General features: G+C 40.9%; 1 protein-coding gene across 1 annotated transcript; it reads left to right on the top strand.

Annotated features, from left to right (window-relative positions):
• Positions 1–16,739: 16,739 nt before the first annotated feature.
• ndfip2 (Nedd4 family interacting protein 2) lies at positions 16,740–27,102 on the top strand. Its single transcript, XM_027291792.1, has 8 exons — positions 16,740–16,971; positions 22,075–22,294; positions 22,541–22,671; positions 22,877–22,964; positions 23,067–23,191; positions 23,376–23,442; positions 23,549–23,666; positions 23,746–27,102. Exons 1-7 carry the CDS (start codon positions 16,945–16,947, stop codon positions 23,650–23,652), a joined length of 762 nt encoding a protein of 253 aa, XP_027147593.1. The 5' UTR covers positions 16,740–16,944; the 3' UTR covers positions 23,653–23,666; positions 23,746–27,102.
• The last annotated feature ends 140 nt before the right edge of the window (positions 27,103–27,242 follow it).

Raw genomic sequence — 27,242 nt, forward strand, 5'->3', positions numbered from 1 at the left:
GGTGTGTATATACATAAATGTATATATATATACTGTGTGTACAACCCAAAATGAAAATGATCAACTATTGAGCATTTTGTGATTGTCATACTGGCTATTAACTTTAGTGCAAAAAAGACAAAAAAAAAAAAGTTGAACAAACGAATGAACTTTCAAGCATCAGTTTAGTTTTCAAGCTTTTGCGGGCACTCTTCTTCTCAAACATCCGACCACGTTGAAGTCAACTAGACACTATGTATGTTCATTCTGCATTTTAGAGTCACTGTATGCCCCTGACCTACAGCAGCAAGTGATGCAAATGGATTTCATTGATTCCACAGATGGACCATGATACCCTGTCTGTCGACTAATAAGCACATACTAGCACTGAATGTATCGGATCCATTCTTCAGGGAGAGGATAATGAGCCATGGTCATCATTTCTCCATCAGAATGTAACGCCCAATCTTGTTTGAGAGTGACGAAGAAAGAGAGGGAAGGGATGGTGTTTTTAAGGGTGTGTGCATGTGCATGTGTGTGTGTGAGAGATGGGACATGGATAAGGAGCGCTTGTGAGAGGAAAGGTGCGGGTAGACCATATATTTTCTGTGCTGCTTGCTCGACTATGGATAAAATGTCAACATATAATAGTTTTGTGGATAAAAATAGCTCCCCCCTTTTGATAAACTGTGTGCCATTCCACCTAAGGTCGCAGACCAATCAACCAGTTACAACTCATGGACAGCTGTTGTAAATTTAAAGCATAGATACGTGACATACATACACTGTTTGTGCATGTACAAGAACACATTTAGAAACATGCTTGATGACACTGTTGTGATTGAGAAGCTCGGTCTGCACAAGAGCCACTGACAGAGTTTGGATCAAAAATGGTAAAGTTTGATATGTACAGACTGATTGATATATAACTAAGAACTGAATGTATTGTACGTGGATTGTTGCTGCACAAATGCAATTTTCTTTCTGGAAACAGGGTTGACCTCAACTCTGATTAATTTGGGTCCACATTCAAGTGACCCCAAGTCTCTTGCTGGTTTCTTGTCCTGTTTTCTACTGTGTAGACGGGAAGCAGTGCACATATAAAATGGGTCCAAGAAAGAAGAAAGCTCCTGTTATTGAAGAATCTCTCTCGCTCTCATATATATATATATATTGTAAGCCAAAACATCTTGCTGAAGGTGCGTTCAGATAGAAAGCATCAGTTACGCGAATGCCACCGTTGTACAGTTTGCCCCAAACAGCCAATGCACTGCAACTGCACTTTAACGGTAAGTTAGCTAGCAATGGTTGACCATGTATGGGAAGGTGTCACCACCAACTCTGGTTATATTACTTCCCGACAGCCTCTCCTTTTTCATCTCATCGAAATTTACGAAGTAGATTCAACATGCACATTGTTTTTGAAACATTTTCAACTCGTGCATCTTTCCATTTCGTGATGCAATTGCGCCAAAAGTTGCTTCGCGTTCTGTCTGAACACACAGTAAGAGGATGTCTTGACTTTGGTCTTGGGCACAAAGCAATGTTTTGTAATCTCATGCATTCGAGTGTTTTTAAGTCATGGAACCAGTTTGTCCAAAGACATTTCAAGCTAGTCCAAGACTTCCCGGATTTCTGGTTCTCTTTGATTTAAACGATGACTGAGATTTTAAAACACTTATGTAGTTTGGTCATTTAAAAAAAAAAAAACAAAAGAGAGAGAGAGAGACCTATGCATTGACCAAACTCATTAGTGCAGTTGAAAAGTGAAAGAGAAAACTCTAGATACTTGTTTATCATGCATGCAACTACAATTCGTAACTTGGGGAGGTTTTTTTAAAAAGATATTTTACAAACTCACTTATGAGAGCTGCCAACTGCTCATTTTAGAGAAGACATTATGCCATGTGAGCCTACATTAAAAAAAAGTTTAAAAAAAAAAAAAAACTGACAAACAAACAAAAAAAAAGACTTCAGGTGTTGTATGGCCTTGGTCCCATAATGGAATGTGAAATGTTCTGTGCTGCCACAAAATGTATTTAGGCTTAGATTTATACTGTATATCTCTGTATGTTTCTCTTCCTTTTTCAATAGATTATCATGTTAAACCATCAAATAAATTATATACATTGTACCTGTGTATTTGGTATTGTGAGCATGCATGACACTACATGTATTGCAAGCTAATACAACAGCTTCAAACATCCAATTGATCATAAAAGACATTTAAATAAAGCTTGAGTATTGACTTGATACACATGCCACAGCCTTCGAATTATCTCCTCTTCAACGGTGTCTTTGAGCAAGGCAATTGATTGCTATCTGTTCCCAGTGCAGCCACTCACTGAGAACTTTTTTATTGAACTTGACAACTCCCAGTTGGGCATCTTCCGTGTATGAAGTGAACTTCATAAATGTGTGCCGGAGTGTGGATGAATACAGAGTACAGCAATTCCCTGGATAAATTAAGAAAGAAACAAACAAACAGTGGAGGTGGAGGTTATTATTGGCCAACCTGTCAATTTTCTCTCCTACTCAAATGCCACAAAGTTGCCTTGCAATTTCTTATTCGTCCTAGTTATTATCAAGAGTTCAAGTCTTTCCAATATCAGCCTATACCCAACATCATTTTTAGCAGATCAAATTAGGGTTCTTTATATTCCAAATATTCAATATATGGCATTATTTCTGCCTCCAGAATGGTGCCATTATTGAGAAATGTGTGACCATTTTAGCATCCACTTTTGTTCGAAAAACTTATTTTAGCCGAGTTCCATCAATTAAATTTTAAAATCTGTCCTGAATGCTGTGTCATTGGAGCTTCCAGTGGGAATGTCCAAAGATTTGCCATACAGCAGATCAACGAGAGGAAGCGACACCAGAACCCCACAACTATAGAGTCTAATGTGTATTTACGAAGAGACTTTCCTGCCTTAAAGCTAATGATTATAATTAGGCCATTAGAAGGAGGTCGGAGCCACCAAAGGGACCGACACAGAACTATTTTTTGATTTCATCAAGACACAACAACACGCAAGTGGAAATATAAGATGATCTGAGGTCATTATGCGTGTTAGTCTTTTGGCTTATAACAACATTTATTATCGAATGCTCATGAAAAGCAAAGACTATGTACAACGCTAGGCTACAGCCATAGATGGTGGAGCCAACCCTGCTGATAATGTAAATCTACACAGACTACAAACCTACGTTAACTAGTAACCATAAATAATACATTATATGTAATTTACTTCAAGGACCAGCTGGATAGACAAAGGGAATCCAAGCACTGCAATTCATTAAGAATGAGTGTCTCGAATGATTTGGTCTCCGTGGGACCTCTCGTAAACATACTACAGAGCAGCTGTGATGGGTTTTACTGTGATGGGCGATGACGACGACGGTGAAACAGTAAAAGATCTTTGAAACCGCTTCACAAATCCAACACCTACTGAACAGGGAGCTCAAAAGAGAGGCATGAAACCAAAAAATACATTTCACTGCTGCTAATTCCACCAGAAGCCTGAGTTGACGAAAGGTTGTGTTGGTTAGCATTTAAGTGTGTTAGGAAGTACTGTTTAAAAAAAAAAAATCACAGTCAAAAGGTGATTAATTAAAGGTGATGTGGAGAGATTCTGAAGCTTGGATATGAGAATTGTGTTATTTCAACGTCTGAGGAAATGGTTCATGCAACATCCCTTGAAAAAAAAAAAAAAATCACATCATGGGTCTTGGGAACATATCATTAACAGAAAGCCTGCATTATTAACTAGGGGCATGTAACAGTCAGCAAATCTCAAAACAAACCAGAAAACCTCCTTTAAATGCAACATGCATCATTCAAAGTTGGTTACCCCCACTGTTTACCAAGTAGTCACACCAGATAAAAAGCCTTCTTTTGTTGTTGCTACAGTTTTGTAGCGGTTTAACCACGGTGTACAAGTGACATCACTCACAGGTTCAAGAGTTTTGGCCGCTGCCTTGTTGGCCATCCTGCCTCTTCCGGCTCACGGCTAATCTAAAATTTGGCAAAGACGTGGATCATCGGTGGACCTAAGGCAGGCCAAATGATGCCTGGGTGTTCAAACAAGTGACCTGTAATGGCACCCACCTGTGGCAATGCTGTTAATTATGCACGACATTAAGCCTTGATATAATTTGAACGGGTAAGACTCTTTACAGCTGTCATGAATGGGGAAAAAAGCTATAGAGATCAAATATTTTTTGTACCAGGCTGTAAACACAAACCATATAAAGAGAAATGATGTGAACTTTCTTTTTAATTAGCTGTGTTGTTTCTGTTAGTGTTGCTGGGGCTTTGCAGCCATGTTGCCAGCAGGTTGTGCTGTAGTTCTTTCCTCCAGTTAGTGGTAAAAATTGTGGCTGAAGGCTGATGTTGTGGTTTTCCCACTTGCTTACTTGCAATTACAGTCTGAACAATACATACAGACATTATGATGCCATAATGATACACACCATTGAGTTGCATTATGGGTGGGATCCGGAGTTTTGGCAGCTATGAAGAAAAATAAGTCAGGATCACTCGGCCTCTGCTGCAACCATCTTTACGATACTGTTTTTAAATCCGTCTCTTCCAAGTCTCTGAAGTTTATGGAGGAGAAGAACTAAATTGCCGGAGGGACCCTCTAAAAGTCAATTTAACAAGTAATGGAAGGAAAGCCTGTGACAGTATGACTCATATACTCTAATTTGCATAAGTCACCCATTAACAGGTGACAAAAACAAATAAAGCCTTTGCAAATGCATGCTACTTTTGTTTGTTTTACACCAAGCTCCATCGCTCCAAGCATTTCATATCCTGTTAGACATATTTACAGTCTTTTAAAACATTTTTGGAAACAGAATGGAGGCATACCAACAAACAAACAGAATCCCGTTAGGAGCGTGATCGCCTTCCCCTCCATCTCAGGGAGAGAAATACAGTATAGATTGGTTATATCACACAATATTTATGCATAATCACTAAAGAAAATGCTGAGCTTGGCTTTCAAATTGCCCCTTGCCTCCACACAGTATACGAGTCCCTTGGGGTACATTAATCTCTTTCTTTTGGAGCCTTTATAATGCATATAAGGGTTCTAACCCCAAGGTATGTTTCACAGTTTATCATTAAAAAGAATGTCACTGTTCAGCAATTTTAGCGAGGCATGTGAGCGGGGATGTTGGTGATAACAAGGCACATTTTGTCCCTAGGACATGTTCAATCCTAAATAGTGAAGCGAATCTTCTGGTGGTTAGTATATGGTATAATGAGGCCTGGCTAATCATGAGGGTTAAAGGGAAAGACAAGGCCAAATATTAGATAATCAGGCTCGTTGGAGGGTTAGATCCCGATGATGACTCAGGAGAAAAAGGGGAACAATCTGTTACATGTTGCAACGGGGTGTTAGAAGCTTTGGAGGAGGTTTAATAAAGCATATCCAGTCAATATGTTTGTTTACCCACCAGTACTGCCCAACTTTCTACTCACAGTACTGTTCTTGCCACTGTCAAAATGTTTTCAGGTCCCCACATCCATCTTCCAAACAGATCAGAGAAAAGGATTTCAGTGCATGAGGTTTAAGGTCCTGCCTGGTGGTCGTTGAGAGATATTGATAGATGACCTTGTGCAAACAAGATGCCAAGTCACTAATAAAAAGCACTCGAGAGGGCTGTAAAGCAAAAGTCAACCAAAGGTTATCGGCACAAAAGAAAACTGTATTTTTTTTTTTACATGCAACATCCACTCTCTCTGTGACGCCATCACTCATTTTGATCTTATCGACCCAGCAGGGATCTTGAGCTTTCAAAAGGACAGCATATGGAAAACTGGAATATTATCATATATATATATATATATATATATATATATATGGTGGTAGGCAGATATATAGTGGTAACCAGATGGATAAAAAGGCATAGCCTCAGGGCTTGACATCATTAACTGGCAGTGTTAAAGGATCTGGATGTGTATAATTGCTCAAAGAGTTATGATGAAGCTCAGATATACTCGGGGCGTGTGTTCACGAAATGTCGAAACTACACACAAATCATAGCTCTTCATTTACAGACAATAATCGTCGGCAGGCTTCATGAGGTTTTTGTAGGGCCGGGGAGGGATAAGAGTCATCATTAGGCATGACCTGGAGCTCTTATGACCTGCTCTGAAGCACCGAGTGACTTATTGCTTTCATAAACGAGTGATGAAGAGCATGAATATTTCATTATTATGTTTTTTTTTTTTCTTATCTCTCGTACAATTATTTTACCTCTAATGGTGAAAATGGTGCTGGTGCAAACAGCAGCAAGTAAAATGCACAAAAAGATGCAAGACGTAAATATTCCTACAACAAGTAATATGACATACCAGCAAACTAAATGCTACAACATGCTGGTTTTTGGAAGGCATAAGGTTCAACATCTCAATTTATTGACTAACATAATCTATCTAACATAATTAAAATTAATTAGCTAACTAAATACAACCTAGGCTGATTGGAAGTTAAGTAGTTTTGGAGAGATTCATGCAGACACTAATTTTTCTGTTCTCCGTTAAAAAGTTTAAAAATAAAAAGTTTGGTAGCCGTTCTCTAAAAACTTTCGGGACCAGAATCTGTTTCATAATCCAAAGAGAAACTATATTTATGTTGAGTTAACTTCTTTCCGCCGTCTTTGCATAAGAGTTTAAAAAATGTTTCACACACATCAAGCGGCGCCATGTTGTTGCACTCTGATCATCAGATGAAAACATTCCAACTTCCAGCATAGCAGTGCTAAACAGGCCTGCCCCCGTGGACACCGAGGCCAAGTTGTCCTAACGGGGGAACATGAACTCATCAATACGTGTGTCCAGTCTTTATTATGTTGACCCAAGTTGAAAGTGCTGAGTGGACAGAACGAGGTGGATTCTCAACCCTAACGGCTGACCCAAATAACCGCCTTCCAAGCCCGGCGAAAACCTCGCGAGGCGGTGAAGATGCAGCCCGTGTTTCTTGTTGAGAAACTCACTGAATGAATTCTTTCTGATGTCTTCTTCCCTTCTTTTCTTTCTCTCCCCTCCCAGCCTGCCAACTGACATACTTTCTTTCAATTCAGCGGCGGCAAAAGCGATGGAGGGAGCGTGGGAGAGAGTAGGAGGGAGTAGGGAAGGATGGAGAGTGAAAGAAAGTGTGTTTTCAGCATCAAAAGACTGTCTCGGAGACTGGTGGGAATACATTGACTCCTCAGTGTGCTTTTTGATGATGCCTTTCTGTTTCATGAGCTCAATGATACACAACAGCAGCAGCAGCAGCGTATTAGCCTACTTCACTGTTCTCTCCCTCCGTCTCGCTCATTACATCCTCTCTTGCGTGCACCTTCTCTCTCGTCTCTCATTATAACCTGTCTTTTATTTTGTCAGACACACTTCCTGCCGTCGGCTGGCAGAAAAGGATGTACAGTAGACAATATTTCGATGGTTCATACTTCTCTCGGACGAAACCTTTGAGTCCCTGCACGATATAAACTTTTTCTCGACGAGGCAACTGCACATCGAGATCATTAAACATTTAAAAAGGGCTATTCCCCAAGTGTTCAATACTGCAGAGAACAACATGTCCTATTATGCATAACCTAGAAACAACACAGACATATCTTGAGTCACATCTGCGCACTGCAATAATTATTAACAGGCTCTTTGGAGATAGATTAAAGGGAATACTGACCACTGTTTTGCACATTTGTGGCAGTAACATATAAACTATATTAATGCTAAATGAACATGATTGCATCTCTGCATCTGTAGTCGTACAGATGTCTTCATCTCTCCGGAGAATACATATATTTACTCATCCAATATAAATTAAAACACGCCTCATGAATGAATTCACACAACCTTTCAGGAATTATTTACATGAGTGTGATAAATTGGGCTGACATTTGACTCACAGATACCATCTGCAAGACATTTAAGCACAAACACTTGGATTTTTGATTTGCATTAACGACGATTCAAACACATTTACCCAACAAACGTGGGTCAAATATTGTATTTAACCACAAGTTCTACTGAAAATGCAGTATTTTCCATTTTGTGATATACATCCTAAGCAGACTTTAAAGCAGTTATGTTTTTATTTGAACAGCAAATCACATGACTACATGCAATGTGAAAGGGTTTGGTAAAAGTTTTAAAAAGTTCCTTTTTAGTGTCTTTAAGCTCTTTGTTTTTGTTTTGTTTTTTAAATCGCCTTTTATGATTTGGTATGAGTCATTTTCAGTGAAAAAGTATTAAAAGTCCTCTATACACTTCCTTCCCAGGACCAAATGGCAATCAGACAGAGTTAGCAACTTGTAAAAAATTGTAAAGCATTTAGTTATTTTGGTTTTTACATCCTGCACCTTTAATGTTTCGGCACTAAAGCTCAGAAAAACAATTGTACACTACCTGCACAGCACTAAACAGCTGTGTGACAGTGAAGCAAACATTTAGCAGTTAGAGATTCAGGAGTTAGTAGTTATTAGACATCAAACCTGCTAAAAAAAAGAGCAAATAAACTTTGAACTTGCCATTGCCATTGAACAGACGGACAACTATATGTCGATTTGTGTCGATAAGCTGCCGTTTCTTCACAAATTAGCCGAATCAACTTTAAAAAGTGATGCCACTGTTTTTTGCAGGTTGTTGCAGTGTCCCAAAGTGGTAGAAAACCCCACTCAGCTCCATTTTAAAGCTAAAATAAGTGATATAAAGCTACATTTCAAATGTTTCTTACAGAATTGCTTCATCCTAATGCCTTTAAAGGTGTTGGAAAATGTCTACATGAAGTTTTAGAAATCTTAAATATGATCGAAGTTTCATCTTGTAACCCAGAGTGACACTTAAGGGTTTGTGAAAGTGGCACAGGAGTGAGGATTCAAATGCAGGGTTTGGCTCAGAACCACAGTTGTTAGGCAGTCAGTAAGGCTGCCAAACCAAAAAAGGGGCTAACGGGGATAGGTCTCATTAAAAGGACCAAGTGGACACACAGACAGAACAACCAGCAACACAGACAATCTGGCAAAAGGGAGACTGTCAGGCTGTTGGAGGTCTGTATGTAGATGGTGAGGAGCAGCACTTTTTTTTAAAGCTTGTGTTTCTGAGTACATTTTGTAAGTTGCCGAGGGCTACAGCTGCAGGTTTTCATGCGGTCAAAGTGTACGAGATGAACGTACACTGCAAGATGGCTGGAAGTCTGGACACTTGATGAAGATGGAATAAAAACACTCGATCTTTTAGAATTCAGACAGCTTTGTTGGCTTCAAATGTTCCAGTCTATCTGAAGTCCTCTGGCACTTTACCACAGTTTCCTGAGTTTCAGCCACTTCACTTCAGCACTCATTACAGGAACTTCTCTCATTACCAAATATATATATATATTAAAAAAAAAAAAATCAATCAAATACTCAGCTCGGCCAGATGTGGTGGAATAATTTAAAATCTTCCCACTGCATTCTGTTCCCATGATTCATCAGTATCTCAAGGCTGGTTTTAAAAATAATGTTGAATGAACCGTTTTGATCCGGTGACATTGTCAGACCGGTTACACAAGGTGAAACCACTTGTTACATGAACGGTTTCGAGTGCCCTATTTGTATCCCTTCCCCTCCATGACGGGAGCACTTGTATTCCCTGGGCTCATTATGATCGGAACAAAGTGAGCGGCGGCTGCCAGGGAGAGGATCAGTGTAGATACAGAAGCATCTTTGTCTTAAATGTCACCATACATCTCCAAAGACACGTCTGTTGGTTCTCTTTTATTGATGGGGAACAAAAATAAAGCTAAGAAATTGAATGCAAGCAGCAAAATTGTGGAGCAGGACACAGGTTTTGGTTTTTCCCTCAAATCTAAAGTACGTTTCACGTTTTCACACCAAAATACATGAGCATATTTTGGGTTTTAGAAGTGTGAGTGAAAAATAGTGTTGATGGTGATATATATATATATAAAAACACCTCATACATAACCTTGTGTTTTCTGCCCCCTGCTGGAAAATTCAAGTGCATACAGTGTACATACATGCACTCTATGCTCGAACCCCCCTCCTCCACCTCAATCCCTCCAAGACAGATTCACACGCCCACACACTCATCTGCAGACACAGAGAGGCGTGTACGTGAGATTAATGCTCTCCATTTTCACATTTCTTGCTAATTAGCAGCTGCTCGCAGCTCGTACTGACAGTTATTTATAAGACATTTCATATAGCCTGTGTCGATAGAGCCATAGACACCATAATTACACGTTTAATTACTCCATGTTTGTGGTTTGTAGTGCACGGGGGCCAATTTCATGACCGGAGTTTCGGCTTATTTACACTTTTCAATTACAGCTCTATCCTCACATGCTTCCTAGAGAGGTGGGCTGGATTTAATACTCAGCAGCTTGTTCGGTCTGCTTTCAGAGTTTGATGTGTGACATTTGATTGCATATATGATGAAATGCATGTCATGAGGAAACAAGTTCATGCATTCAAAGTCATCATAGTTTGAGTGGATAGCGGTCTTGTTTTGGATTATGACATCTCGTCATTTTCTAAGAATTTCATCAGAATTGCTTCATCATAGATTGTTTAAAAAAGGAAATTGTATTAAAGTTTTCATGATCTTTTAGGCCTGTGAATCTTAACTGACACAGACAACCAACCAAGATACAGTTAAGTTTCATTTTGTTTTAAGTTTCATTTCATTAAAAGTTTCACTTCTTTAAAAGTTTCGTCTTGTAACCCGAGAGTGAAACTTTCTTTCATTTCGAACACTGGCACAGGCATGGGGATTCAGATTTGGGGTTCAGGGTTTGGCTCAATAAAGCTGGCAAAACCAAAAAAAAGGTCTCATTAAAAGGGGGCAGGTAGCCAAACAGACAGAACAAACAAACAACACCACAAATCTGGCAAAAGGGGAAACTACTCACTTGGACATCCGTATATAGTTGGGCTGATGAGTAATGAAAAGCAGGTGTGTAGACATGTGACTGGTCATGTGATGGTTTGGGCAGGAAACACACTGAGGACAACTATTGGGCAGGTGAGGAAATGCAGTTTTTAACCAATGATACTAATTCATTTTAATTTATTGCAGCAGAGACTTTGCAGTGAGCCACGGCAGCACCCTGACTCTGTTTGACCTGAATGGAACTGAGCCCTAATTATAATATAATTACCCTACTTTTTCATGTCAAACTGGCTGCTGTGAAAAAAGGTCTATTGTCTGAGAACCATCATTTTAAAGTAGCTTTGAGTATCTCTCAGAACATTTTGTAACTGACGGCCACAGCTGCAGGTTTTTATGTGGTCAAACAGTACACGAGAACTCACACAGCAAGACAAGACGAATTTGTGTTTGCAAATTGTGATGTCCAGACTTAACTTTGCACCTAAATACAAGTTCCTGCAGGAAATCCCAGGTGTAAGACACACCCATGGGGGGGTTGGTGTTCCTCAGGTATAAATGTTTAGGTCTCCCCATGCTCGGGGTCTTACGTATTGATTGACCTTTTCTTTGCAAAGGAAATAAAAATCTTGTCGGCCCGGCAGAAGTCTCTATTTCATTTTTCACCCGCAGCAGAGAAATTTCCACAACAGAATATTGTGTAGAAAGATACCACAGAGATAACAAATTAAATACGTTGTCCGTTAGCGATGCCTGTCACTGATTGGGTGAGCATAGACAGCAAAAAATATGGACATTGTATCAGGATGTTGTGGCCATCTTGGCAGTCCTGACTCTGCTGCCTTCCAGCTAATCCAAAAATTGGGCCAAGACGTGAATCATCAGTGGACCTGAGGCAGGGTGAGCGCTCAAACAAGCCACCTGATTGACCCACCTGTCAAATCAAATCATTTAAAGAGGCAAGTTAAAATTTATTCATTCACCCTCAGTACAGTTATCATGAACGGGGAAATTAGCTGTAGAGACCAAAACTGGTTCAGTGTCATCCTCCAAAACACACAATCCTCCCTTTTTTTGTTTTCCTCCCTGCCCTTAATAATTCTCATACACTCACATAAAATAATAATAAAAAATACACATAAAATATCTGACTGTTTATGCTTTAGACACTGATTTATGATCCTTGTTGGAGTAATATAAGTGTAGCATTTTGGAAATATATTAAAGTCTTCCCTGTTGCCTTCCTCTAATGCAATTCCCCCTCACCTAATATGCAAATCCGCTTAAAAATACACAGCAGCCGGGCAATTTAATTGCCGCTTGTATCCTTGCAAAACATACAGATGTCTTTCCTGTCATACACGATTCCTCACCTCCAGTCAAATAGCAACGCTTTCCCCAGCATAAGAATGAGTCTGCCTCGCTTGCGAAGCCGCAACATCCGACAGAGACACCCACCGTTTTCTTTACATAACACCTTTTTATAGCACCCATTTACCTTGAAATGGTGTTGCCAAGTAACAACATCCTGATTGTGTGGGGTGTGAGTGTTTGCATGAGGGGGTGTGAATTTCTCGGCTTGTAGGTGTGTGTGTGTGTGTGTCGGTGATGGATGTTCTAAAAGTGCCATTATGGGCTCTAAAAGTAGGCAGCCGGGTAAAATCACTTCAAGCCCTCTTTCCTCTCATGCTGATGTACAAAAAAAAAAAAGGCATGAACTCATATATCACTACTACACATTAATCCTTGATGCTGCTAATGCCCGCTGTCTTGCAAAAAGGGCAAAACACTTCATGATGCAGCACCTGCTTCATCTTTTCACCACATTTTCTGGAACATCTTCCACCTCTCTCTGTCCCGCACCTCTCGCACACACACTACGAGGTGCTTAACTGATACATGTACTACAGTAATCCCCTTCTTAGCGAATGGGATTAATATTTAATTCAAGAGGAGCCCTGTGCATTCATCGCTTGCTCTGTTTAAGGGTGGCTTTAGCCAGCTTTTGGGGGATTGAAGGAGCGGTAAGTGTATTAATGTGATAGATCAGGGGGAAAAAAGAACTACTTTTTAAAAACTTTTTAGACAGAGTGTTTATCACACCCTTGTTAGAAAAGCAGCAGTGCGTCACAGAGAAATTCTATTAGCAATGCATCACAGCAACATTTGCCTTCAAAACGACCTGAAAGCACCACATCATGATTATTCTAAAAACAGAATACAGCTTTTCACACCTCCCATAGCTTTCTAGAAGCATCCCACCCCAACAACTAGCCATTTCAAGTCAAGCCATAATAGATTTTTCACCTCATTGTTCTTTATCCTTGAAACTCCATTACTTACATTCATAAAAAAGAACCTATGATGCACTGATCCACTGCAATGCTGAGCCACACAACAGTGTATGCAAATAAACTTGCATATATACACACGCATAATAAATAAATGCATGGGCTATGATGCATACTGCCTGCTGTTGGGGACAAGGAGGTAGAAAGTAAATACTGGCTGCAGAAGCAGTTTATTACATCAGCGCTGATTGATGAGACAAATTTCTCAGCTTGTGCTGCAACTCAGCAACTGACTCGATGGGTTTTTTTTTTTTTTTTTGGGAAGGCAGCCTGTTGCTTCAGGACACGAGTTGGGAAATTTGAATGAAATCATGCAAATCTTTGGCAAAAAGGGAACAAACAATATCTGTGAGCTGCCTCCGTGTTTTGACAAAGAGCTGTTAATGTTGGCATCATACTGCAGAGTGGGATACAATCACAACCAGAAACCGTGAAATCCATCGGGGCCTGCTTGTTTTTGTGGTGTTACACACACACACACACACACACACACACACACACACACACACACACACACACACACATACAGGACAGATCTTTTTGCCAGCGGGCTTTAGTGTTTCATTTCTGGTAAGAGACTGCGAAGGCGAAAAACAGTAAGAAAAAACAACAAAAGATGAATTTGTGCTTTGTCCAAGGTTTAAAAAAAGAAAGAGTTACACTACCTTTTAAAACTGTAGTGCTGAAGTTCAAAGTTTTCAGTACATGTCAGTGAATAATACTGGGACACATACTTTTGATATATAAAGGTTTTTCCAAGTAATTACATGTATCTCAACAAAAACCAACTAATCTAAACTCGCAGATGATCACCTGATCATCAGCAAAAGCAAAGATGAAGTGAAAGAAGACCTTGTGACCTTGTTGAAAGCTTGAGGAAATGCAAATTAAAGGACCTTGAGTTGGAATTGTTTTATTAGCATATGCTCAAGGTCAGAAGCAGGGTTGCTGTTTTTTTCAGAGGAGAAGTTACTGGAGAAAGTTGCAAAATAAAAAAGTTTATTTAGGTATGAACCAAATTAAATGACCAAGCCAGTGTAGATGTACCAAAAGCTGCAGTTGCTCAAACAGCCATGAAAATGAGTCAGTGTCCATAAGCCCCCATGTTAAAATGTCCAGCTTCACAGCAGAAATAAACATGTTTACAGCCTGGTACAAGAAAACTATAGCTAATTTCCCCGTTCATGACAACTGTACTGAGGGTGTTCAAATTATATAAAGGCTTAAAGTTATGCAGGATTAACAGCAGGCCACTTTGACAGATAGGTGCTGTTATAAATAGCATTTTCAAGCAACCAGGCTTCATTTGGCTCACCTCAGGTCCACAGATGGATTCTTATTTAGTCTATCATGCTGATTTAAATAGACAAATCAACAGTCAGTGAAAAAAGAACATGCGATTACATACTAAGAAGTACTCCTACTTATAAGTATAAATATAATGTCGTAAGAAGAGGAGTGTTGTAAAGTCAACATTATAAACAGAATATCTTTCCAAGGAACATTCATCTTCATTCAAGGCCAGATTTTTGTGTTACAACATGAGTTATGGCTGTGACTTCCAAGCCTTGCTCGAGCTGACAGGCATACTGCCAAACTCTTCTCCTTGGCCTGTTTCTGCTGCTACCTTGAATAATCTACATTTAAAGAAAAATAACTGCGCAGTGCTTTGAAATCTTAGGTTATCAAATGTTTGTGTCACATGTAACCCATACGTCTTTGGAAAAAAGAATATGAGGCATGTAAAATAATTTAGGAAGCCAGTAGTGTTTACACTGGGATTTAAATGGGCTTTGGCTCCACCTAGTGGCTCAAATCTTTACACACTTTTTGAATTCATTTGCGTCATCACGCTTCCGCAAACCGTGGAAATACATGACTAAAACCTCCCTCAGACCAAGTTAGCAAGAGTCAGGCGAAATGAGGAAATGAGGGGATTGAGCCTTCAAAATAAAACGCAAACGAGAACAAAAACAAAATACAAAAAAATAAAAATACAATAATAATAGCAAACCCCTTCAAAATAAAAGCATCATTATCAACAGTAATTCAGTAAAATAATAATAACAACAATAATAATAAAAAGAAGACATGAAATATATCCTTTTACTTAAATAAAGTAGCTTCTTCACATAACCATAACGGCACTTAAATATTTCCATTGAAGGGTACTTTTTACTTTACGACACTGGGGACTATGACATATTTTGTATGTATGATATAATGTAATAAAATAATGCTCTGTACATATACACACACATTACACCACTATCTATGTTGGCAGCTGTAATAACTAGTGACTTTGCACATTAAGATTTAAACATGACTATTTTAATTAATATGATATATTGTTGTGGATTATTCAGAGTACTAAGTACTTCTAAGTAAACAATAAACAACAACAACAACAACAACAATAATAACATAGCATGACGTTGTTCAAGCAGCTATAGTGCATAATGAATATAGTGGCCCTTTGTCACTATACGCGCACGCTGGTGGTTTTAAGGGCTTGTACGCGTGCCAAGGTAGGTGCATAACACAGCCAATGTCCAAACATTACTGATTATGTTGCATATTTATTAAGATACACACAGCCATCTCACAAGTACTCACTTTCCACAATAATACACTTCTGACCTGCGGCACGGTCAAAAACCGTATAGATTCCCCAGCAAGCGCCCCTGCACTGATTAACCCTGTCTGGCCTACCTGCTTGCGCGATCAAACCTTTGCAAATGGTCCAGAATGCTGCAGCGCGACTGGTTTTCAATCAACCTAAAAGGTCACATGTCACCCCACTCTTCAGCGTCCTCCACTGGCTGCCTGTAGCTGCCAGAATTAAACACAAAGCTCTGACGCTAGCCTACAAAACCATCTCAGGATCTGCCCTTGCCTATCTCAGCGTCTTACTAAAGGCTCACGTCCCGACCAGGGCGCTACGCTCCGCTCATACAAACCGTCTAGTTGTACCCTCGCCTCTCGCAAAGCGAGGTCACTCTAAACTCTTCCCTGTGGTCGTCCCCAAATGGTGGAATGACCTACCAACGGCTATTAGAACAGCAACATCCCTTTCTACCTTTAAAAAACTTGTAAAAAACTTTCTGTTTCGAGAATGCTTCCCTGCCTAACAAAACTAACAACTACTCTGTGCTCCTTTACACCTTTCTCAGCTTATGTCCTCCTCTGTAAGTCGCTTTGGATAAAAGCGTCTGCTAAATGCAATGTAATGTAATGTAATGTAATGTAATTAACCCACCTACCTATATAGATTTAGCCTAATTAGGTACTGCCACCTACTGGCACAAATGAGTACAACACTCATGAAACAGAAAATTACCAATTTGGCTCCTACAATGAATACTAGTGTTGTTAGTAGTTAATTTGTTATTACAGCGGCATTATCACGCTATTATTATTGGACGCATCGCGGTTTGGTATTTTATTTTGAAATCTGTGAACGGAAGTGTGAGGTGTGAGCAGCCTCCGTGTTGTTTTGTTTTGTTTCTAAAAGCGAGCGGAGCGGAGGCTGCAGCCATTTCTCCCAAAGGCTTCACTCCGGATCTGACAGCACGGTGAACTCGGTAGACGGAGGAGCTTGAACCAAAAAACCGACACTTTTCTTTCTTTCTTTCTTTTTTCCCCCTCCTTTTCTCCTTGTTTCTTTCTTCTCGGCTGGCTTCGCTCGCCAGCTTGATCGGAAACATGGACCCAGCAAGCCGATACCAAGTGGTGAGTGCTGACAACCAAAACACCGTCTGACAGGAAGCGAGGCCTCGCTCACGACTATTGCTCAATTTTAAACTTTTTAAGAGTTACGCACGGCAGCCCAAACATAACTAAAACCACCTCCTGAATGTTTACTCATGTTTTATTTGAACTTTTATATTTTATTTTTTTAATTTATTTTTGTATTGTTTTGTTTTCGCCAGAGCACTTCCGCGTCGGCTAGGCTAACGTTAGCACGTTGAAGGCCTTGAAAGTTGACACCGTAATAAACCGTATTACACCTTAATATATGTGCATTAACTCACCAATTATTACACCTATGACGAGTTAAAACTATAGCCTGGGTGGCTGTGTGACTTATTTTTGTTTTTGTTTTTTTTTATAGTCAAATTAAATAATTTAGGTGAATGCAGGACAGCCATTTTAAGTGTTTAAATCTGATATAAAAAGGGAGTGACACTAATTGCCACATAACTAATGAGACCTAACTTTCAGACTTGTTCTGTCTCCGTCAGGGCAGCTGTGAAACGTGTCTCACAGTGTGGTGGATATGTGGGTTAATAAAGGAGGTTGTTGCTCTCCTTTCAGGGATTTAAAAGCAGCAATAGCATTTTCCTTTTTTTTTCTTTTGGGGACTTTGTAATGGCCAATTTGAGATAAAGTCCGCTTTGTGCTCTCGATTCCTGTGGTTTCTGGGGTATGTGAGTGATAATCCCACAGGATCCGGCCTTGAGCCAAAGCAAATCGTTTTGTTGTGCATGCAACTTTTCAGACCAAAGTGCACATTTGGACAATAATCCAAAAGGTGTGTGCAAAACAACAACTTCTTGTGGAGGATTATTCAGATACATTTCAACACATTCAGGCTCAAACATTGTGGTCTAGACCTACCCCACATTTTGCCCTCTTTCTTCTCTTTCTGTAAAGTGCTGCTGGGTATATATTTGGACACGCTTGCTTGTGGCTATACAGTAATGTGAAGATCTTATGTAATCGCCTGTGTGTGCGCGGGGGAGCGTTGTGCTTTGTCCTTGATTCTCAGCCAGTCGTCGGCCGCTCATTCACTCAATTTCACGACACTGGTTTGGAGTTTTTAAACAAGGTGGATCGAATCCCAGGAGGTTTGTGCGCACGTCGGTGAATATTTCCCTTTAAAAATGATACAAGATGACAGTGCTTTTAGTCACAGTGTGACGATAAAGGGTGTTTCCCCACAACATAAATATTACCATTACATCACGGAAAGTCTTCAAGTAAGAAAGAAGGCCATGTTCCCTTTTAATCACGCAGTTCTACTAATTACAATTCACAAAAGTCATAGAAGTAAATAGGTTCAACCTACTTTCAGTCAAGCTTCAAACCAAAACTAAAATTATCTGCCGCGCCACATCACCTTTTTCACTTCCTGTCCTCGTCTCTCAACGTGTAAACTCGGATATATTTGACTAAAAAGGTCAGAAGAGGAAATTCTTTGGTATTTTCTACACTGGCGCTGATCCTACACACATTTGTGTTTCACTTGCGTTTCTGAGGAATTTGTTATCTGCAGTCGGCAACCAGTCGAACTCGCTCAGCCACACTGCATAGTGTACATAGCGTTTGCCGTTTTAACACGTGATTAACTACAACCGTATGTTGTTGATATTACAGGATTTTAAAAAACAAGTTTTGTGGAGGTCAGCACCAGCTTCGTTGCAGTCACAGAGCACGAGATTACACAATGAATCGTTGTTGACGTCCGTCTGGGTTGAGCTAACTTTCTCAAGGACTCCACAGAGACAGTGAGGAGGACTCGTGCCCTCGCTTTGCCTACCCAGATTTCTCACCAGCCTCTCTGTAACCATCATGTTCCCACTGGCCCCCTCTGTAATTTCAGAAGGCGTTTGGCTCCTCGGTCCCCGCGAAAATTAATGTACTTAAGTCCAAAAGCGACTCTCTCAGCTGTAGCGGAGACATTCATTAACTGATTACACGTGGATCACTTTTCCAGAGACCATCCTATGTTGACGTTCCAGCGTCAAACATTCTGCTGAGGGCAAACGGTGTAGCTCTCACCCTGCCCGGCAGACATGCTGACATAACCAGTAATTTTATTCCAGCACGCTCTTCCAAATAGCAGTTAAATGTGTAATCTCATGTTGGCTGCTTCGCCCTGTGTAGCAACAGGAAGTGTTTGTTTGCATTAGGGGTAAATGAACGCAGCTATCAAGAAGAGAGTGGACTGAAAACAGTGTAGCTGTAATCAATGAGATAAAACTGAGCTGGTTTACATCTCGCACGTTTAGGTAGGCATTGTGGGAAATGGTGGACCCCGCCACTACCAATAAGAACTATGTGAAAGTGTATATCAAAGCAACAACAACATTTTAAATCATTTTGATTGCTGTAATCAGATGAATGCTACCTCTGTCATTCCAACTCTGCGCCAGGTATGATCACCTGCAAGAAGTATGTGATGCTTTACGGCACTAAGTCACTCCCCACCAACTTTTTGACCGATTTTGGCGAAACTGGATCATATTTAATGGAGAAAATGTTTTCTGGTTTTCCCTCTGATGTCCTCCGGCTGCTCCGAATCAACCCTCTGTGATTTACAGAGTTTCCTGTTGGACAGTGAAGTAAACTGCTGCCAATCATAGCTGCTGTAAGCTAACAATAGCTTGGTTTGTTAGCCGGGCTGCCCGGACTGTGACCATCTTCAGCCGTGACAGCTACTTCAACGGATGCAGTAAGTCCACTGAGGTTAAAGGAGCGGTCCGTTTGCAGCATGTAACATATTCACGACTATGGATCAGAAGATAAGAAATACCTTTGAGGAGTTCTTTTCCTTTTCTACGATGCTGAGTTGGAGGCTAGTCCAAGTCCAGAGAAGAATGAAAAGGTTTTGGCTACCGTCTTGGCTAAAAAAGTGTTTTCTGGTTGCCCCGCCTGAACACTCTGTGATTTACAGAGTTGAACTGCTGTGAATTATAACTGTTATCTAATGTTAGCTCAGTTTGGCTGCCCGGACTGTGAGCTAAGAGCACCGGAGGAATGTGTGGGAGTGTGATAGTATGTGTGTGCATTTTGGACCACCACAAGGAAGAGTCTTTTCTTCTGCAGAAGACACTGCCCGACTTGCAGAGGTTTTCCTGTCAGAACTGGGAGCAGCAGGACCATCTTCAGCCATGACATCTACTTCAACGGACACAGTAAGTCCAATGGGGGTCAAAGAGTTGGTCAGGTTGCAATTGCAGCATGTAACATGTTCATGACTATGGCCCAGAAGATGAAAAACACTCCTTGAGGACAAGAAAAACCTTTGAGGACTTATCTTTTTTTACCATGCTGAGTTGGAGGCTGATCCAAGTTCAGAGAAGAAGGGAAAAGGTTCTAGCTGCTGCCAGAGAATAGTGTGAGGAAGCACCACAACCCATGCACATCCTCTCTGATATGGCTTGCTTTCCAGCTGAGAAATACGTAACGCTTTACGGCACTAAGTCACACACCACCAACTATCACAGTGATTTTGGTGAAACCGGATCATATTTTATGGAGAAAGTTTTCTGGATGTCCTCTGGCTGCTCTGCATCAACTCTCTATCTCTACCAAGTTTCATGATGGACAGTAAAGTAAACTGCTGCAAAGCGTAGCTGCTGTTAGCTCAGTGTGTTAGCTGGGATGCCTGGACTGTGAGCGTTACTGTTTGTACCACAGGCGTTTTGGACCACTGTGAAGAAAGAGGTTTATTTCTGCAGAAGACGCCACCTGACTTGCAGAAGTTTTCCTGTCAGCCAGAACCGGAAAGCTGCCTTCAGCCGTGATCGCTACTTCAACGGACACAACACTTCGGCAAGGTAACCTTTAAACTTTACACGCCTGACATATTGGGGAAAAAAACAAAAAGTTCAATGTAAGTTTCAGGTGTCTTAACTGTCCAGCAGCAGCTGGGGATAACTGAGACTACACAGTCCCATTGCTTGGTCCCCTGAAAAGTTAGTCCGTGATCCAACCAGGTTCTGCATTGACTTCAGGTACGTCAGTTCAGTCTCAAAGTTTGAATCCAATCCAACGCGCTGCTTTGCATTGCTGACAGCGGTTAATATCCAGGGAGCATCAGCAACTTTTTAACCTCATGGACCAAGTGTTGAGGAAGTTACCACAGTTTGCAGCCACCTACTCGGGTGATGTTGTCATCTTTAGCCAGAACGGGGACGGGTGTTCAACCTGATCAAGGCAGTACTTTGTAATACATGTCTGTAAGATAGTTATCAGGCTGTTTCAGTGTATAAATGTAATAAAACTGTATATATATTTTGTAATTGTTTTATGTAACTATTATGTGAGATGTGGAAGGTGTTTGACCAGTGTGTACACGATCTATGTCTATGCTCTATGTTAAAACAACACTCTGGATGAGTGTCACTCCACCTTTGTCTCTTTTGACTGCTCGACCAAACTAACAAGTGGTCTCAGAAGTGAAGTCCTGGGAACACAATGACCCAGCAAAGTACCAGCAATCCTGATGTGTCGGAGGAACTGACAACTCCGGTGAAGTCTCCGGTCTGCACCGAGCATCCACTTGCCTCGAGCAGAGATGGTGAAGTATGCAGCACAGGTGAAAGAATCGAGAGATGAATAAGAACAGACCTCAGCAACGTGACGGTGATAGTAATGATGGCGAAGAAGATCAGCGGTTGATGGCCCCCAGGAAAATATCAATGAAAAATGAAGTTGAAATAAAAAACCAGTCCTGACTGAAACACTTTTTTTTGCCGACAAACAAAAACAGATTTTCTTACATAACAGGAAGCAGTGTCACTACGTCTGACTACAAAATAGCATAGCATGAATACCAACTCTACTACAGCGTTACTATCTTATTTCAATGGCAGCTAACATCACAACACCTGATGTGTCAGCTCGAGCTCGGTGTCCATATTTTATACCCTTCATTACGTTTAGCAAGCCGTGCACAGCGCAGAGCACAAAGTACAACATTGATGCCCGTTTTAGAGATTTGGAACAGTGTGAAAATCCCCTCGAGCGACTGATCATCTGATCTGCTTGTGCTGATTCCTCTAACGCCCCCACCTTCCACCACCGTCTCTCTCTCTCTCCATCCAGTTGCACAATGAGGACGACTCTTCAGAGGCCTCGACCAGCGAGCAGCAGCCGTGCACTTCTGCAACGGCTCAGGCTAGCACGTCCAGCCAGGACCAGAGTCTAGCCCAGGCCAGCCCGGCGGCGGGAACAGAGGCGTCAGGGTCGAGGACTCAGGGGGAGGCAGAAGCACCTCCACCTCCATATGCATCCATTGACCTGGGAGCAACAGCTGCAACACCCGGTATGTGTTAAAGGAATCCCTCCACGTCTAATAGTTTCTGAGCAGCGAGTTTATTTTTCCAAAGTGTGGTTGCACGCTTCCTAAAATAGCAACAGCTGAAGTTTTGTGGCGTTTTTTTGGCAGTTTTCTGGATTCTCGAGTCATTTCCATGACAGCATTACCACATTTCTGGCATCTACTTATCTAGATACTGTACGCGGCCACCGTTCTTTCCTCTGTAACCGACTCTTCTCTCTTCTCTCGCAGAGACGAGTTACCGCAGCGACTTCCCAGTGCCTCCGCCTTACAGCGTCGCCACATCACTGCCCACATATGACGAGGCAGAGAAGGCCAAAGCGGCCGCCATGGCTGCTTCCACTGTGGAGGTGATGCCACGGGTAAGGACGCACACACACACACTGAGCTCAGCTTTTATCAAGTTGCTAAAGCGGCAACGCCTGTGAATGAATTAGTTCTCACTGTGAGAGAGGTCAAGCGTGTTTTTCAAGTCATCTGGTGACTTTGTGTACACAGGTGTGTCACTGCATATTTTTGAGTCATACCTAAGTGTCACATCTCTCATATCGTCCGTGTCCATGTCAGGATGACGAATTCCCTCCCAGAGACGACTTCAGTGACGCCGATCAGCTTCGAGTCGGGAACGATGGAATCTTCATGTTGGCCTTTTTCAGTAAGTCTGTCACGTGTAAACACTGTTCAAACTCGTCATGGCTATTTTCTTCTTCTTTTTTTGCTGTTAAATGACAAAGTGTCTTTGTGTTTGTCCCTCTAGTGGCCTTCCTGTTCAACTGGATCGGGTTCTGCCTGTCCTTCTGCCTGACAAACACCATCGCAGGACGCTACGGAGCCATCTGCGGCTTCGGCCTGTCCCTCATCAAATGGATTCTCATCGTCAGGGTACGTACACGAATGTTTCTCCATCATGTAAGAAGGAGCGCTGCCGCAGGTACTTCATTCCAACAGCTCCGACTCTTTAACACCAGCATGACTTCTTTCTATATATTTATGAGTTAGTATGAGCTGCTGTGGCAAGTGAATTTCTCCCGGTGTGGGATCATGATATCTTGTTTTCCGTGCCCAGTTCTCAGACTACTTCACTGGCTACTTCAACGGTCAGTACTGGCTGTGGTGGATCTTCCTGTTGCTCGGTGAGTGTTTCGAGTCTGATTTTGAGTCTCGAGTGTTGAATCTCCGCCGTGAGGCTGCTGTGAAGTAAACCTTCCCGTCCTCTTCTCCCCCCCGCCCCCGTCACAGGTCTCCTGCTGTTCTTCAGGGGTTTCGTTAACTACCTTAAAGTCCGCAACATGTCAGAGAATATGGCCACCTCTCATAGAACACGCCTCTTCTTCCTCTACTGAAAAAACAAAAAGGTAAAGTCGCCCGTGAGCTTCTAAAAAATGAAATAGAAACAGTATATTGCAGCTCGCCCTGATGATTGATCTCTCGCAGGTTTCCACACAATCACCATTCCTTTCCAGTGTGAAGTTCCTTCCCTCCACCTCGAATGACCTGACCAAGGAGCAGTGAAGAGAGGAGACGGGGGAAGGAATGAAGGAAAGAAGTAGGGAGAAAAGTGTTACCAGTCTCATTAAAAGCATAAGACGACTCACTCTGAAGCCTCTACTTCTGAACCGAGCCGAAAAACTCAAAAGTCTTTGATGATCACGTCTCTTCCCTGGCTTTGTTTTTGTTAGTTTTTTTTTTCATTTTCCTTTGATTCAAAAGCTCTTTACTGCTCCGGGATCGCGCATATATGTCACGTCTCCGAAGAGTTGGGAGCGCGTTTGCGATGCATGACTTTAGTTACCTGAGGCGAATCCAGCTCGCCACCAAAACCAGATATCAAATATTTTGCAGAATTGAAAGCACAATGAAACTTATTTAAACGACGCGTCTTAAATGTGGGGAGAGGCGTACAGATAAAGGAAGCGCTGCGATGGTGTGTAAACACACAAACAATGACAGCAGTGTTATCAGCTCATGACTGAATGAGAGAAGAATTTTAATCTAGAAAACATGGAGGAAGCAGAAAGGCTTTGATATTCAGATTTCCCCCTCCAACTTTGCGATAAAAATCAGGTGAGTGTCTGTGGTCCTGCATATTTCACTCAGATATCTTGAAGAGTTGTAGCCATTCCGACGTTTTAAGTTCAGGGTGTTTTGAAGTCTTACTTTGACCGTGATGTAGTGTTTTTTTTTTTTTTTAAAGCCCTCATTTCCATCAGGCTCAAACTGAAGATTTAAAAAAGCATGATGCAAGATGGAATTTAAGTCTTTATGCTCTAGCCATTGCCATTCTAGCCACTCATAGGTCCGTATTAATTACTGTAATGTACGTGTTAATTAAGGTTGCATTTTAATGGAAGTACACTTGAATATCTATATTCCTCAATCACATGCACAGATGAAATAAAATAAAACTTGATGAAATAAAACTCGATAAAGTACGACTACATACAAATAAATCTGTTTTCTAATGACACATTATGATATAGTTTGTTTAAATTACCCCAAATTTCCAGTTAATTCCCATAAATTTCTATAATTCCCTGATTTCTGATTTGGAATATTTCCAAAATTAATTGTTTCATTGTTCACCCCTTTGCCAACCTTGTGTTAATGCTTTAGATGTGAGTTACTGTACGTGGAGGCTATGCCTGTTCAAACATGTCAGATTTATTGTGTTGGCACGGTGGGAGAGCATGGCACAGATAAACCCAGTATGTGAGGGGAAAAAAAGTGGTACAGACCATATTCTAATAGTTTGAAGTCTTAAGGGGACTTAAATGTGCATGCATTAGTGAAAACTAAAAATATCACACAGCCTGATGAGTACAGCATTTCTAAACCCAACTCAGCTCCTGTTGACCTTTTTGCTTCTCCGTCCAGACGTGGCTTAGCACAGAAAACAGCTTGGAATGATCTGAAACTATTAATGTCTCATTATTTGAGGCAGACAATCTGTTAAATTGAGCTGGAAACAGGAAGCAGGTTTTTTTTAATAATCTCTGGGCCACTTGAGCATAAAACCAGGAGCGTTTATTCAAGAAAATGTCCAAGGCAGTCGCTAAAAGTTTCGTAAAATGAGCCTCATTTCCCAAAAAAATCCGCACAACCTCCCTTTTCTTTGCCTTTTTAATGAAAAGTCATGCTGACCTGACCTATGCAGTAAAAAAAAAATAAAAAATGTTCATCCGTCATGACATTTTAAAAAAAAGGAGGGCTGCACCACTTGGTATTTTCTGTTTGAATCAAAGAAAAATGAAAAGAATGCTGCAGATAACTTCTGTTTCTTTTATCGGTTTGTTTTACCACAACAGTTCCCTCCTCGGTCGCCTCTAAAACAAGATGTACTGCTCTTTTTTCTCTCCCCACACTGATTGCTAAAAAAGTCTGGAAGCTCGCGAGGAGCGCAGCTAATCAACGGAGGCTCCTCGGATAGATCAGTGTTTTTTTTTGTGTGTTTTTTTAAAAATAATAATAGAAATAAGGCAGGGCTGCGTGGGAGGTCAGCCTCGCATGAGTCTCTTGCTTTGGTGCTGCGGAAGTGGAGCTGATAATTAGCATTTTACATAAAGCGCAGTAGCTGTCACATGCCACGCTTTTGAGTAGAACTCTTCGGAATAAAAGTATGCAATTTAGTAATTGTGGATGTTAAAGTACTGTGATCATGGAGTAGTCGAGTAGTTCAGTCATCAGACATCAGGTTCAGGGTGAGGTTTAAATTTTGGGTACAAGCTGCACAGCCGAAAAGTAAAGTGTGTATGAGTGAGTGTGTGCGCGCTGTACACACTTGCCAACAAAATTTTTTATTAATTTTAATATTAAAATCAGAGGACAATGCAATAAAACCAATTAAAAATGGGACTGGTCCTGCATGTGGTGCATGATTTAGAGAAACCCGAACATGGAATCTCTCTCTGGGATTTAGATTAGACTCTCTTCCTTCTTTCTTTTCACGGAGCGAGAATGCTTTTTTTTTTGGTGGTGGGGGGGAAGGTGGCTTCTCTGTGGACAAAACCTGTTTTTTCTTTTTTTTTTCTTTTTTACGATGTGACGAACTGAGAACAATGTTGTCGCGTGTCGGCGATGCTGTCCGGCGTGAATGGAGAGTTGTCTGTGAGCTTGTGCGCCATGAAAATGGAGCCTGACTGGACAAAGAAAAAAAACAAAAACAACAACATACTTTTTATTATTTTGTCATCCAAATGAAATGTATATACCAGCTTTTTGCCAATTCATAACATTTGCACTTTGAAGAACTTCTGTACAGTATGATTTGTGAAACTTCTGAACGTGGTGTGGTGGGTAGAAAAAAAGAAAAAAAAGAAATAGCCATCCAGGTTTTTAACTGGAATCTTTTAATCATCCCAAATGGATAATTTGCACATTTTTTCAAAAATGATAATATTGTTATTGTGTTTCTTGTTTCATCGCTTTTAGCCTAAACTGTGACAGCTTAAATATTGGCCAACTTTTTCTTTGTTTGACTCTGGTCATATCCCACTAAAGCCTCTTTCAGCAATATCAAAAATCTTTCAAACAATTAAATCTCTGCTGCATGATTTATCCACCTGTACGGGGTGGGATAACGTTAGGATTGATCTAGTACAAAAACATTTATTTCTTTGTAAATAAAACAGTAAGATGGCAAGATGCCATGCTATTTTTATTTTTTTTTTTGTCTTTATCAAGATAACCCTTGTAACATCTCCTCGAACAGTTGTTATGCATTTATCGTAACTGGAATTACAAATGACAATGCCAATAAAGTACAAAAAGCCTGTCAGCCTGACAGTTTTATGTCAGATTCTGTTTTTGCTTTTGTCTTTTTGCACTCAAAGTCCGAGTTATGTCAGCGTTGTAACGCGCAACCACGATCCAACAAGGTTATTAGATAACAGTAGTCTCCAAACTGTTCATATCATCACCCCCAAAGGTGTCGTAG

This window comes from Larimichthys crocea, chromosome XIX (genome assembly GCF_000972845.2).
Source record: "Larimichthys crocea isolate SSNF chromosome XIX, L_crocea_2.0, whole genome shotgun sequence".
Lineage (NCBI taxonomy): Eukaryota > Metazoa > Chordata > Actinopteri > Sciaenidae > Larimichthys > Larimichthys crocea.